General features: G+C 33.8%; 1 protein-coding gene across 3 annotated transcripts; it reads right to left on the bottom strand.

Annotated features, from left to right (window-relative positions):
* Nucleotides 1-253: 253 nt before the first annotated feature.
* On the bottom strand, nucleotides 254-14,027 carry PTP1 (protein tyrosine phosphatase 1). 3 transcript variants are annotated; one of them, XM_086443108.1, is made up of 9 exons: nucleotides 13,723-14,027; nucleotides 10,231-10,327; nucleotides 10,002-10,084; nucleotides 9,019-9,159; nucleotides 8,498-8,632; nucleotides 2,043-2,191; nucleotides 1,803-1,944; nucleotides 538-657; nucleotides 254-426 (listed from the first exon to the last, which is right to left on the bottom strand). In XM_086443108.1, the coding sequence occupies exons 1-8, from the start codon at nucleotides 13,918-13,920 to the stop codon at nucleotides 586-588; spliced, it is 1,017 nt and encodes a 338-aa protein (XP_086299234.1). In that variant the 5' UTR covers nucleotides 13,921-14,027; the 3' UTR covers nucleotides 254-426; nucleotides 538-585. The 3 variants fall into 3 exon arrangements, 2 of the variants coding, with proteins under 2 accessions (XP_086299234.1, XP_086299232.1); XM_086443106.1 differs by having other exon boundaries at nucleotides 568-657; XR_015178647.1 differs by having other exon boundaries at nucleotides 254-657; nucleotides 1,803-1,939.
* Nucleotides 14,028-15,921: the final 1,894 nt, after the last annotated feature.

Below are 15,921 nucleotides of genomic sequence, written 5' to 3'. Positions count from 1 at the left end.
AGAGCAAAACATTTTTCAATATGTGGGCCAGAAGTTTCCGAATGGGCTAGTTTTTGTGAGGACGATCTCTACGGTCACGAAAAAAAAAAAAAAATCAGTCCAGCCCATTTTAAAACTTCTCACCCCATTTCAAAATGGGCTGATTTTTTCTAAGAATGGCCTCCTTAGGGTAGAGATCATCCTCACAAAAAATCAGCCCATTCCTAAACTTTTATCAGCCTAGATGATTGTCAACATTGGATAGGCATAAAGCTTCAAAAAGGAATAAGCCAAATTGATTCTTCAGTTGGTTTTCAAGAAAACATAATGGGAGGGAGCTATGCAGGTTTCTACAACTTTGAAGAGAACAAGTTAGCTGCTCAACTTATTTTTACAAATCTACTTTCTGCTTCAATCATTCTAAGTATCAATGGCTAAGAAGTGGCGCTGCAAAAAAACCAAAAAGAATACATCAGCACATCATCCTATAGAACCTTGGACAGGACACTGATTTGTTCCTCTCCAAAGAATTGAATGTGGTTAAACAAAGAGCTTTACCCGCAGAGTATTAAAGATTAATACAAATACCATGTCAAGTTCTTAACGCTAGTGATTGGCATCTGAGGTGAGGTCTTCCAATTCATCGACTATGGCTTCATAGCAAAATAAAAATTGTTCCTGAAAAACAACACAAGAAGCAGAAATTTAGTACTCACAAGTACTGGCTAACTTTCTTTTTTTCTTTTTTTTCCCCAGTGCAACTATTTCATTAGAAAGTGAAAAGAGATCGAGGCAACCAAACAATATCACGGCACAAATTAGCTGACAGAAGAAACAATGATCCCATTTAAACACAGAATCCTAGAAGAAAGTCACTTTACATCCTCGTTGTATCCTTTAACAACCACGATTGTGTCATCTATTACAATATTCCTAATTATGATTCAAATCAAACGCCTTTCTGTTCTGAGAAGTTATTAAAAAATAGAATTAATGAGACAGGTTTTATGTAAAGTCAATACGTGTTAGCAGGTGAGGTTTGCTGGCATCATGGTTTAAAATCTCATTTCAGGTTTTTCAAAATCTGAAACGGCTCAAACAATCCCTAAACATTCGATACATCAAAATAATTTTTTTTGTATAAAATATTTCAAATGAGACTGGTCAAAGGGTTCATCAGTTTGAAACACTGGGGTATCTCAAATATATTTTAAAACACATGAGGATGTTATTCAAATAGCATGGTTTTCCAGAGAAGACCAAGGTCAAGGGCAGGTTGTTCGATTAGAACCCAGACCAAGCTTTCAATATTTCAGATAAAAAACCCAGAAAAACCAGAAAACAAAGAAGAAGAAGAGGGAGCTCCGATGTCAGCATGCATCTGGTGGCGACATCAACCAGGTACCTCTCTCACATTATGAAACGAGACAAAATTTTAAACCATGAGTGGCATATCTGGGAAATATAATCTTGAACCATGCTACACTGACTTAAAAAAAAAGAAACAGAGGGAAAGAATCTACGGTTCTGTGCACATTCCATGTCAGTTGAGTGTATTTGAGTATCATTTTTTGAGTCAGTTTAGTATTATTCTATAATCTTCATTAATATCGAACAGTGTCAGCTGCCAACAGAAGTAGGTTTCAAGTTCTCACTACAGTGATGCATGATAGAAAGAAATGCTAAAGAAACCACAAGGTTTAGGATGATTGTAAACCAAACCAATCGTAGCACAAAGTGATTCAAAATGTACCAATTTATGATTCATCTAAGAAAAAAAACGGGGAGAAAGATATAAAGCTTCAAAGAAACAGAGAAGATACCATTGTTTGCACCATCCCTATGCGCTGAGATCTGAAAATGGAGACCGTATTAACGAGATCTAAAGCAGATATATCTCCATCAAGGATTCTTTGAATAGTATTAACAATTGTACAAAAGGCACCTGTTCTTCCAATGCCTGCACTGAGCGAAAGATTCAAAAAGAATTTAAGAGAGGAATGGATATGTGATATATTATGGATCTAGCTTGGATATAACAAAGCAACAATTATGAGCTAAACCTGCAGTGCACGACTATCGGGCCCAGATTGGGTTGTATATGATAAATTCTTTTCAAAATTTCACGAATGGGGAGTGTGTCCCTCGGCACTCCATGATCAGGCCATTCAGGGTATTGTATATGGAGAACATAGTGGGGTGGTTCCTCAGACTGAATGAACATAAACAAAAGTAAAGCAGAAAATACCAATCCATTATATCAAGGGTCAAGAATTATTGGTGTAAACTAAAACTATCCAAAATAACCAAATAAAGTACAAGTGACAAATAACATTCAAACATAAACTCCCTCGTAATGAACAAGAACCAAACTGAGTGGGTCTAATTAAATACTTGTTAAAAAAGAACAACAAATACTGTAAAATAAAGTGAACCTCGGTGTTCTCCCTTAAATCCAAAAAACTGCAAAATTGTCGGAGTCCCATTTTCAGGAATTTCAGAACCCAATACTTATGCATGACCATAGGAATTGATATCATTGAGCCGGAAGTTACAAAATCAGTAGCTGGGAAAAGTGATTTAGAACAACCATATCAAAAGACCATCTCTACAAAAAAGGTATAACAAAAAGCTTGGAAAACCTACCATGTAAACAGAAAATCGAGGTTACAATGTTTTATCCACAAAAAGGAAAAGGAAAGTGTGATATTCTCTGATTCTTTAAGTAGCTAAAAAGATGCAAAGATTCAACTCCTGGACAATGGAACTATCAATAAAATATGGCCACCTCTTCTAGCATGGTTTCTATATGATTTCTATAATAAATAAAGATATTTATTGAAGGGAGGTCAAGGAGACCTCCAATACAGAAAAAGACAAAATTAACTAAACGCCTTGCAAGCTGAGTCCCATCTAAAACAATAAACCATCAAAAAATTACAGCTGAACTCTGAAAAAGTTTACACTGAAAGAACAGTAAGCCCATAATAGAAAAAAAAAAAAAATGAACTCCTGAAGGGAGTGTTCATTCCCTTTGAGAAATCCTATTTTTCCTCTCCTTCTAGATACCCCAGCAAACTGCAAGAGGAACAAGTTTCTATAGAATCCTTTCTCTGTCAACAAAGACCTTGGATTGCCAACTTTTGAATGAAGGAAGCACCATGGTAAGAAAATACCGTAAGGTACAAAACAAGGGCAAAAAATGGACCCATACCTCAAGAGTGAAATCACAATGAATTAAGAGGTGATTGACAAACTCACCATTTAATTTGCATAAGAAATAAAAATCCGCATACAATTTTCCTAGCTCTAATGTGATCTGCGTTAAGAGTTTATCCAAACCTGCAATTCAAAAAAAAAAAAAGGTGGGGTGGGGGGTTGGAGCTACTTTGGATGAAATTTTCGGACACCATTCACAAATGCTGAAGATCAAAAATCGAATCCAGCACATGATAGAACTAACCTAAAACTCACCGTATCAAATGCAAGTCCACACCCTTCGATTCTCCATGGATAGATAATTGAGGACAAGGGAGATGAGATTACCGACTTCCTAGACCTTCCAATCATTGAAACCTCTCCTAAATCCGAAGTCTCAGGATAGCTCCCCCCCCACGCCCCTCCTCCTTCATGAACCATAATTCCATACACTAGCAAGCCTTTCTTTGAGGACATCATAAACAAACTTGAGAACTACAACTAAATGGGGCTCTAACTGGACCAAGGATCCTCCCCCAAAACACACTTGATTTCCTATCCTCACTTTGAAATTTATAAACACAATTCCAAGCGTTAAACCCAAAAAACAGACTCACCTCCCCACTTTCCCACCCTAGGACGCTCTCACTGTACTTGGCCTTAATGACCCTTCTTCACAAGCTAATTATGCTTGATCCAAATCTCCAAAGTCAACCAAGTGAAATTTATGATTACCATCATTGTCATTCCATAAGAACTTCCTATTAGGACCGAAAGGTATTTTGATAAAGGTATGGGAATGCATGGAAAGTTTTGGATTGTCCTAGCTAATTAAGCTAGTAATATCTCAAAAACTAAAAAGATACCAGATGAATGGAGAAAAACATTTAGCAATACCTCCCTATAAGAAAAAAAAAGAGATATACAAGTTTTTACCAATCCCAAGGTATTAAATTTAGGGTCCACACTATGAAACTAGGGGAAAGAGTTATCGAAAACAAGTTAAAGACAAAAACAAATGCATCAGATAAACAGTTTGGTTTGCCAAGTAGATCAATTATTGAGGTAATCTTACAACTTAGAGAAGTGACAAAAGTATAGAGAAAAGAGGGAGAATCTCCATATGGTTCTTATTGACCTAGAAAAAGCATATGACAAATTATCTAAGAGTTAATTTGGTGGTTACTAAGAAAGAATAAGTTACAAATGGATATATTGACATAACTAAGGAGAGCAGATGCAGAGGAAACAAAGAGTTCCAGTTACAATGGGTTACATCCCGGATTGACTTTCAACTCGTACTTAATTTGCTCAAGTTATAGATGAAGCAACCACGAACATTCAAGAGCACGTACCTTGGTGTATATTATTTACAGATGATGTAATAATAGTTGATGAGACTAGGGACATAGTCAATGCAAAACTAGAACGATAGAGAAAAATGTTGGACTCCAAGGGATTTAAAATAAGTAGAACAATGATCAAGTATGTGGAGTGCAAATATAATACTAATATCGATGAATAGAAACGTTTAGTAAAAATTGATGGTATAGAAATACCCTGAAATGGCCATTTTTGTTATAGTTGACCCATCGTACATAAGAATGGAGGGATCTCGAAAGATTTTGCCCATAGAATCAGAGTTATGTCTAACGTGAAAATGCACTTCTAAAGTGCCTTGTGACCAACACATATACCAATCAAATTAAAAAGAAAATTCCACAAGATGACAAAACGGACCAACTATGCTTTATGGAGTTGAATGTTAGGCGGTAAAGAAACATCATGCTAATAAAATAACTATAATAGAGATCAGGATGTTGAGATCGATGAGTGGAAAGACTAAGAAAGAAAATTAGAAATGAACACATTCAAGAAAATGTATGGGTAAATTCATCAAAAATAAATAAAAATGTATGAGTAGCTCTAATAGACGGTAAACTAAGAAAAAAACCGATTGAGATGGTCTTGGAACATTCTGCGAAGGTCGATTACAACCCTAAGTTGTAAGGAATATACAAGTTGAAGATTCTAAAAGAGTGAAAAAGGCCCAAAATAACATGGACGGATCTGAGATACTGAAAACAGATATGAACTCACTTTCAATAAGGGAAGATAAATTGAATGGAGGAAAATGAGTCGTTTGGCCAGCCCAAGTCTTTGGGATAAGACTCCATGATGATGAATTATCAAATGTTTAGCTTTCTATGTTCCTCCCTAAATCGTAGCATTTTTATTGAAATTTCAAGGTTGTCTTGGTGTAATGACTGATATTCATGGATATCGGTGATACACATGATTGATCTACATGGATATTAGTGATATTGGTAACTAAAATAATATGGGTTGCTGATCTGTTTGAAATTGAGGCAGTTTGAATATATTCATAGGGTTCATTTGGCTCGTAGGCAGGGTATCTGATGCCGGACTATGGAATTAACTAAAATGATAGTTCTAAGATTACGAAAAAAATTACCAATGACAATGAATATTATAAACTACAGGATTCCACCACAGAAAATAAGAAAAGTCTAATAAATAGCTAACAAATAATTCTAGAAATGTTTTTAGTCCCATTGATCTAAATCTAAAATATTAAATTGAGGGATCTTATGGAAGGTAGAACTTCAAACTAGCCTAGGGAATTAATCTAACAATATCTAAGAAGATATAGAAAATTAGGATTCCTAAGGTTAGACCTAAGGTTGGAATAAGGTTAGATTAATAAAAATAATGTTTTAGGATGGCCGAAGCTTGCTGTAAATTATTGGACAACAAATATGGATGATTTTTGGATTGATTTAGTTCAATTCGCTTTGGGTTTTGTGATTGGTTTGAGTTGGACAAGAACATGCTAGTTTTGGGAGAGGATTTGGTAGGTTCTATTATGTGTAGGATCTCTAACACATGTTGGTAAGAGCTGACCTAGGGTTTAGAAATAAAAAATCATGAAAAAAATGAAGAAAATTAGACTATACTGGCAAAACAAGAAGAAAATGGAAAATATTGATGATCTGTCTCACCAAGATGAATACCCCAACATTCAAGATAGGAAAACTAGAAATTCTATAAATTGTATTAAAAAAAAAAATCTATAAAACAACATAAAGATGTGTTTAAATAGTAAAACAAAACCCTAAATAGAAAAAGACCTTAAGCTACCCTTAAGTGAAAAATAAATTACAAAAATTCTCATTTTTGTAACTTTCTATATCCTAAAATGTCAACCTTTATAAACTTAATGAAAAGACATAGTTAAGTTACTAAACTACTCCAAACATCTATACCAAGACCAAGGACCAATAAAACATGAAAATAAGCCCAAAAACATAAATAAAAAATGTCCAAAATAATGTCCAAATTAGAAAATCAAATAAATCTCAAGTATTCTAACACTATGGTCACATGTTGGTCATTCTAATTCAACCTACAAGTTATCCTCAATCCAAATGCAACCCACTGTCATAGGGTAAAATTAGCACATGCATATTTGATATGTAATTGGGGTAGTTTTACATTTTTCTTAATTGTTTTGGGGATTATTTGTAAAATAAAATAGGGTAATTATGTAATTTTTCTTGTATTTTGGGGTATTTTTAAGAATAAATGTAATTACATGTGAAAGAATTTATTTTGTAATAATTGTAATTGAGAGAAAGGGACTTAGTTGCAATTTCAAGATTAAGATCAACCAAGAACTCATCACTGTTCCCCCAATATATTCAAATCTCAATCTATGAATCATCTATTAGATTATTCGAATTGAACCATATGATAATATTTAGAAGGTGATGATCTGATGTCCCCATCAATATCTAACCCTTAACTCATGGTTGTCGTACAACATACAACTTTTCTAGAGCATTCTCATTAATCATAATGAAAGAGAACACTTAATGAAGGGTACAACGAAAAATACTCTGAAAAACTTAAATTAAAGCAAAATAAAAACAGTAAAACAAAAATATTCTTAATGCCTCAGAATCAATTTTTTACGGAATTTAATTGCATGTAAGTGAAGATCAACATTTCGGACTAGATAGAATATCAACATCGTTTAACGCACTATATATATATATATATATATATATATATCACTTATCTAAAAAAAACGATGATACCAACATCATTGGATTTATTATGTTCATTTAGAGCACTTATGGAAGACTAGAGTACATGAATTCATGGTGGCTAGCTAAGTTTGGTTTAGGGTTCACCTAGAGTTCTAACCATCCAAACTTGGCATATTTGAACAACACCACATCCATATATCTATGAAACTAAAAATTCACAAGAAATCCATAGTTAGATGGAGAAACCAAGCACCCTAATGTAGGGTAGAACACACAAACCTATAGTTTATGTTAAAAATCAGGTTCTAGGGTGAAATCTCAAGAATTAAGAGTAACCAAGAATCTTTATGTCGAGCAAAACAAACTAGAAACTTCAATCTAGGTTTGAGATTGATGGAAATCAATCGCAAACACTAAAATTAAGAACCAATATCTAAAAAAACGGGAGAAAAGTCACTTCTTTTTCTTTCAATAATCAATCTTCAAAACAAAAAAAACTGCTAAATTTGTTTATGGGAACTCCTTATATAGATAACTCCTTCATAACAATTTAGAAACCTTCTAAAATAAAAAAAGGAACTTCTTAATCAATTTATAACATATTACTAACGTTCTAATCCTATTAAAACTCAATTTGGACAACACCTAAAAGGACTTTTAATTATTACCGAAAGAATAAAAATGAATTTAAAAAAGAATAGAACATAAAAAAAATTAGAAATTAGATAAAATAAAACTTCCAAAAGTTGAAATAGAACTAACTACATCACACCCTCTCTTTTCATGAATGTGACAATGATATCTGAAATAGGCCATACTCTAATTTTTGGGGCTTAAGAATCAGTCTTAAGAGTGAGATGACATTACATCCATACGTTGTAAAGTTGAGAACTTTATGACAACCAAATTATTTACTTTTCTCTCAGAGTCAGTAATTTGCTTCTCTTTTGCAGTTGTAATCAGAATATTGTCCTTAACTTTTGGGACCTTCAGGAACGACAAAAATGTCTCCATTACTTGTTGAGGATATCCAGGTCACCCCAACAGTGCAGACATGCAAGTCTAGAAGGCCCTAAACCCATCATTTTTTTATTTATTTTTTGCTAGGTAAGCAGGACTTGAACCCACCACCTCAGTTGCGTTGCAATACATCAACCAACTGAGCTAAAGATCCAAGCCTTATAAACCATCTTTTGTATTCCTACTTCATCGAGAAAAAAGAGCATAAGAAATCAGTATAGATATACCTGTTTGTAGTTCACCTCCAAGTAGCGCACGACTAATGCGGTATCAGTTGTTCTTGTCCATTTAGTGACAATACATATTTTACCAAATTCTCTAGGACCATCATCTGCTTGAAAATAATCTCCACATTTTACCATCTGCACAATTGTTTCAACATAAGTGAAGAGTTATCCAAATCTCAGTGAAAAGGATTAAACAGTCCAGAGCTTTGTAAATGGATTTGGAAAGGAATTATCTTGGAACCTTGGTCTGGACTATTGGATTCTTCTGAGAGCAAGGTTCCAGGATAATTCCTTTCCAAATCAGTACATAAGACTTTGATGATGATGTAAAAGATTTATAATTATTATTAGAGAAATTCCTTTGCCACACGAACTTTTGCTAATGGCGCCCAAATTCATATGTAAATCACCAAAGAATTAGCATACATCTTAGGGTGCCATTAGTAAAAGTTGGCGTGGCAATAGAAACTCTCTTAGTATTAAAATAAGAAAATCACCTTGAATTTAAAACAATAATGTACCTTGTAATTGTCAACCAGCTGAGTAAGCATCACGATCACAGGGCAGTGATACTGGATCACCATCTCCCAGAAGTCCTCAAAGGTGTCTGGTACTGGGCCTTGTGTGGCTATAAACTGTGAAACGCTTTCAGGGGAACCAATCTACATTTAAGAGTCATCTCTTAAGGGTTAAGAAGGGAAATGTAATTCAGATACACAACACTGGTTCACATATAGCAGAGGTAATAATAGCTCATAGTAGTTTAAGGCTATCAGTTAACATTCTTGTTTTTCTCCAGAAAGGCAAAAAACATAATTGAGGTCCCAAATCATGGCACCAGACATTGGGGAGTCTCGAATTCAAGACCTCAACGTGTTAATGTTCTAAAATGGTATTAGATATCTTTATAGTAATGTGTTGGTGACCAAAATAATACTTATCATGAGTTGCATTAATAAATATCATGCAATATAATACAACAAGTTGAACAAACTAATCTACATAATCAAAATGCGAAACCCTTTCCTTACAAATATAGTAAGATTTTGAGGCTTACTAAGGGTTGTTTTGCTCACATGGATTACCACGTCAGAAATCCAACACCACAGCCTTCTAAGTTACATTGAAAAACTGAGATCCAAAATAATAAATAAATAAAAATAAAAAACAGTTTCTTTTGAAATAGATCCAAGGCTTTGAAAATGGACAGCTACCGAACCTTCACATAACTCCCAAACTTATAAATGAAATTCAATGGTGAAAAATAACTTTTTTTGAATTTTTATTTTTTTTCCAATTTTCCTAGAATCTTGTCCTCTACAACTCTGAAGCATCGGATCATGTTTTTGGATGCCAAGAGGTGAGCCCAAGGACCCTCAGTAAGGGTGAAATCCTAACTAACTTAGTAAGGCTAGGGGGACTCTACCAAAATCATGTTGTACCCTGGCAAATCATATGTGTATTTAATATCATGCTCATAATTCTGAAGTGAATAAGTGTATACCTTGATAAAGCTTGCATTGATATAACCATTCCCTGGTGATTCACGATTCTTGGATGACTTGAGAACGACCCTGGTTTCATCAACTAAAATTTAAAGAAAAATCAATAACCGACTCATTAGTTATTTCTTCTTCTGATTATTAAAGGTAGTGTTAACAAGTCATTTTAGGTGAATGGTGAAGCAACTTCAATTTTAAAGTAAAAGAAGCTAAGTTGGTTGTTGTAGCTACATGGTAAGACATCTGTATAGCGGTTTTTCTGTGAATTGGCACGCTCAAGAGCTACTCTGCAGCTTTTCGTCATATCAAGCTTTTTTATCCTATTGGCCTGGAAGCAAGAAGCACAAAGATTCAGTAAACATATATTTATGGATCTACAAGAACTTTCACAGAAGAATGATGCTGAAGTGACCTCAGGATTGTACCTCATATTGCACATCCTGTCATGAAAGCGTGTAGAAGCATAGATGCTTTCATCGAGATACGACTCAAAAAACATCTATGGTTCCTACACACTTTCACTTCAGGATATGCAATATGAGGTACAATCTTAAGGTCACTCCAGCACAACTCTTTACAGAAAGGTACGTCAAGTATGCTTGTTTTATAGAGAATACATCTAAAGAAATACGGAGGAGAAGATACACAAACCATAGAAGTTTTACAGACTTTAATGGGAATTATTTAATGTTATCCTAAGAATTGGTTGTGGGAGTAATCTATTTGATCACATGACAACGTAAGATGGTAGAACTCTAACTTGAGTATCTCACAAGCTGAAGAGTTAATAATGAATATCCACATAGATATAACACATAACTGTATTTTTCATAAGTAAAGGTATGTGCATTAAAGAGGGGACTCATCCTGGCAAAAATCTGCCACGCATATGGTCAAAGAGTCCCTCAAAGGCTGTAAGTCAGAAGTACCCAACCAAAGTATCACACACCCGTTGAGCATGCAATCTTCCAAAAAGAAGAAGAAAAATAAATCCTTAAAATCTTTGAAAACCAAAGACCAGCTGAATAGGAAAACTTTAATCTCAAACAATTGATTGAATCCTCCTCCTAATTCCTCAAAAAACAAGTAGTTTTCTTCCATAAACCACAACACATTAAAAGTGGAATAAATCAACAAATCACAAGTATTGGAAGCAAATACACTCAAAGCATCCATCAAATGTCAAAAAAGTCAGGAAATCATGCCTTACACATCCTTGTGTGATGAATAAAATGATTAACCGATTCCTCCATAACTTCGTGCATATCACAAAAATTCACTATTATTTTTTTCCCTAAAATAATTTCTTATCCAACCCTCCGGTTACACTTGCACAAGGAAATAAAAAAGGCGCCTTAGTGCAAATTTTGGAACAACACACAAAGCCTCTAGTAACACTTTCACAGCAAGGAAAAAAAGCACCTTAGTGGAAGTTTTGGAACAGCAAAAATCATGCAGCCTTGCAGAAAAGGCTTGAGAAGTTGAAAGATGCAATTCGATAGAGAGTAGATTGAAAATAAACCACTCATCCCCCAAACCCAAACTCTCTTACCCTCTACAAAAGAGGAAATATTTGCATCATTAAGCAAGCAATAAGGCTAGATACAGTGTCCAACACCTAATCATTGAGTTCCCTTACCAACCCAAATTCTAAGAGATCCCCTCAGCTCCGCCATCCATGCAATCCTCTTCCAAATGCTACACCCATAAAATGAATAAACCAAATTGTTATCCCTTTCATGTTTCTTATTCTCTATTTACAATGCATCACTCTCATCTAAATAAAATTGGCTTGTAGGGGAGCAAATTGAGTGGGTCCAACTCGATGATAGGCTCCACCCAACCTTGGGTCGAACCACGATTGGCATTTCTAGCGCCTGAGTTGGCCTTGGCCCTAAACATTTGAACCAACCATGTTTCAAGTTAAGCTCAAGTGAAGGTCCAAGAATGTATCCCAACCCGACGTTTCCTGTATGCGTACCATAATTTTCTCTATGGAAAGTTGGCACTTCAAGTCGAGTTCAAAGGATTTGAGTATGTAAACGGCCTTTGAATTGAGATAATGAGCCAATCTAATGACAACAATGGAAGATAGAAGATGAAAAAGGATGGGATTGGAGATAATAAAGAAATAGTTGATGAAGAAGATAGGGAAATTAAAGAAGTTTTCAAGATTATTTCAACATATTACTCAGAACTTTTAGGGTCTCCCACACATTTTAATTTTTTACTCCCATCAACCTGAGCAACCCGATTTAACTCACTCGGGTTGGGCTCAGGATATTGAGGAATGACTTGAATCTGGGTATTAATTACATTACTCCCTTCATAATGGTGGAGCTTGTGAAACATGGATACTTTTATGGTAAGATGGTGCAAATACTAGGAATCCACAATGAAACCCCGTTAATAGTGGGGCAACACATTAACGAGACTTCTCATCATTGTTACAACCATGAAACAAGCTTATTGATCCTCTTCTTCCTGAATCCAAATTGTGAGAACATACAACCATGAATCCTTCATTCAAATTAGCTCAAAAATATATCCTGATGTGTCCAAATTTTCTAACCTTAAGTTGTTATCCCTCTCACATTCATGTCATATAACCACCATAAATAGGTGTCTTCAACTTAGGACTCGTTTTTAGACCATTGGTTGAGCTTAAATTTCCTTAACCACTCTAGTTCAAATTCAAAGTAAGCATAGCATTGTCTTCACCTAAAACTAGGGTAGGCAATCAACAATTTGCCCTTGAACATGGTTGGGCTAGGTCTAAGGCTTGTTGAAATATGCAGATGAAAATTACATCACCAAAGTTAATTGGTTAAGCTCAAAGGTCTCATTTATAACCAAGCTATATATTATAAATATTATAGTGGATTAGGATGGTCTTTCACTTGGAAGAGTTGAAGGAGACCCAAGCCAATAGTGAAACCAAGCAACCTACCATTTGTTGAATTGAAACTTGGTTTGATTTGCCCAACCTCAATACAAATACAAATACAAAAAATGGCAAAAATCACTTCAAGACCCTAAATTAAGCATCTTTCAATTCTATAGCTTCATTACTCACTTCAGGGATGTTCATGACACGTGAATCTTCATTGTGAACGGTGGAGATTGGATTTTGAGCATTCTGTATCGGTTTTTTAGCCCGTGGACAGTAACCTTTGTTTTTGGTGAGATTTTTATTTAATTCTTGTAGAAGTTGATTTGTGCCAAGGAATTGTATTTCTTGAAGATAGCTTCCGATTGTATGCCTCTAATTGAGATTAGAGAAGACTCATGCATTCCCGTTATTGTTGATAGTGGAATTGTTTGAGTGGGCTATGGTCCTGTAGTTTTTTTTCCTTCTCACACCAGGAAGGTTTTTTCCACATAGAAAAATCGTGTGTCTTGTGCTCGTGGTGTTTGGATATATATATATATATGTTCCACATATATCTTGCTCTATTTTATAGTTTCCTACAGATTCACACAAAGAGGGAGTTTGTGTAGTGTTTTTTCTCCCAACAATAATCTCCAAATTTCGTACCTTACAACATCCACCCATTGTACTACAAGGAAAGATCACACACTTGATCCAAATACAATAACAGAACTCTCAATTCACTCCAAAACAGTAAGAAATCAAACAATCCCAAGATCAATAAAACGTTTGAACAAGCAGGAAATAAAACAACCATGATAAATTGTAAATAAATCGAGAGAAAGAGATACTTGTAATTGATCGAACTCTCTGCGTATCTTTCCCGGGATTTTGATCTTCTCCATCAGTAATTTGAGCGCATCAGAGCAATAACGCATCTGATCGGGTGAGATAGTGGGTTTAAGTGGAGGATCTGAGGAGAAATCAAATGGTTTTGGAAGAGAGATGGGAGGATGGTTTCCAGAGGATGAAGAAGAAGCAGCAGCCATTGCTGAGCTTCGGCTGCGAATGCGAGAGCTCTTTGTGTTCCCCGTCGCTTCGAAATCAAAAGTTACTCTCACAGTCCTCTTTAAGTTTCGACCACACGACTCTCTCGGACTCACGAGCATGTATAGTTTTAACTTTTCAGAAGAGAGATTATATTAACACGCCAACTTTTACTTTTAACACACAAATCTAATGGTGTTTGGTTTCAAAATGGTTGGTGTGCTGTAAGTAAAAGTTGATGTGTTAATAGAAACCCTCTTTCAAAATTGTGGCCGTCTTTGAAGTTGCAAAATTTTGGAGGAACTCCGCTGGCCCTATGTTTTTGAATTTGATGACATGTCCTTTTTGTGATTATTTGAGATACCAACTCATGAAATGCCTCCTTGACCTAAGTTTTATTTTATAAATTAATGAAAAATGATTTTAATGACTTTATCATCGTAATTATCATCATTTTGATTGAAAATGATTGATTATGAGAAGAAAATCCACCACTTCATTGGTGTTTTTTTTTCTGACTTCTTTATTTTTACTTGTCAAATATCATGTGCCTTCAAAAAAAAATGATGGGTAATTAGACTTGAACCACGAAGAATAAATTTAAATTTTTGATTACTTTAATCATTGTGCAACATTTGTGGTAAAGGTCATCTTTTTTATTTAAAGATTACAACTAATTTGGTTCTGCATCACATTTTTATTAATTATTTGTTTATGATCTTAGTTGCTCACTTACATATTACTATTTTCGTCGTCAAGGAAATGATAAATAAATTTAGGAAGTACCAATAATAATTGTTAGGCTACAATCTTTCTTTTTCTTTTATATTTTTATTAGGTATTTTTTTACTGTTAATGTGACGTCTCAAAATTTGGGTCCACGATCCAACTCATAACCCATGAGTCAAGATGTAGATCTGAATATTGAAAGACAGAAAAATTATAATCATTTACAATACAAAATATATGTGTGATTAACACTTTAAAAAAAAAAAAAAAATTTATAACAGTCAATACTGAAAGTAAATACCGATAATTCAAAATGTATGATTTTATTCAATTATTGAAAAACTTTGAAATGGTGTATTCACTAAAACATTAGATTTTTAATTCAATATATTTTTCATAAAAAATATAATAGTAACACATTACAAAAGGAAATATGAAAAAAAAAATATTTAGAAAAAGTTAATTGTTGGGTGTGATGTCTCATTATGGACAAAACAAATACATTTTAAAGAAAAGGTCGTTGCGGATTACACGTTTAGTATTTTCATGAATGGTCGGTGGGATTGGAAAGTAATACATAAATCTAAAGATTTCATGTTTTGACTATTTAAATATATATATATATTTCTAAGAGAAAAATGGGTCGAAACAGAATCCATTGCTAAGACAACAGAAATTCAAACTCCAATGATTTATTTCAAAAAAACATATAAAATTTAACACTAATCCTATTTCGATAATTTTATTTATTTTAGAAATATATTTTCGACCTCTATCAAACTAAATGATGAAATATTCTAAAATTAATAATTCATTGAATGAAATTTAATTTATATATGATTTACTCCGAACTTGAAAATTAATAGCAATCAAATATAACTTCAATCTATTATTTAAAGAAATTAATCAGATCAACCTAACATTCTTCTTGGATGACTCATCACATAGAATTCACAAATAAAATAAAATAAAAATTAAATAAATAAATTACTATGTGTTTATCAATATTTTCACCATTTATTTCAACATAAAATAAAACTGAAATAAGAGGAACGAAAAAATGAAATTGTCTGAAAATCTGACTAAGGCACTTCCTTGGGATGAGCATCTAAAATTTTTGAATAAATTACGTAAGAAAAATCTCTATAGGCACTACTATACTCACCCATAATTTAATTAAAATGATAATCATATTGAGTAAATGAAGAATATTGTAAATCTTCTATTGTGTAATGGATATAAAAATTAAATAATAAAAAATATGCAATACAATG

The sequence above is a fragment of the Akebia trifoliata genome, chromosome 5 (assembly GCF_017979445.1).
Source record: "Akebia trifoliata isolate Shusen 1 chromosome 5, ASM1797944v1, whole genome shotgun sequence".
Classification (NCBI taxonomy): Eukaryota; Viridiplantae; Streptophyta; class Magnoliopsida; order Ranunculales; family Lardizabalaceae; genus Akebia; species Akebia trifoliata.
This window is presented reverse-complemented; position numbering and strand designations above follow the sequence as displayed.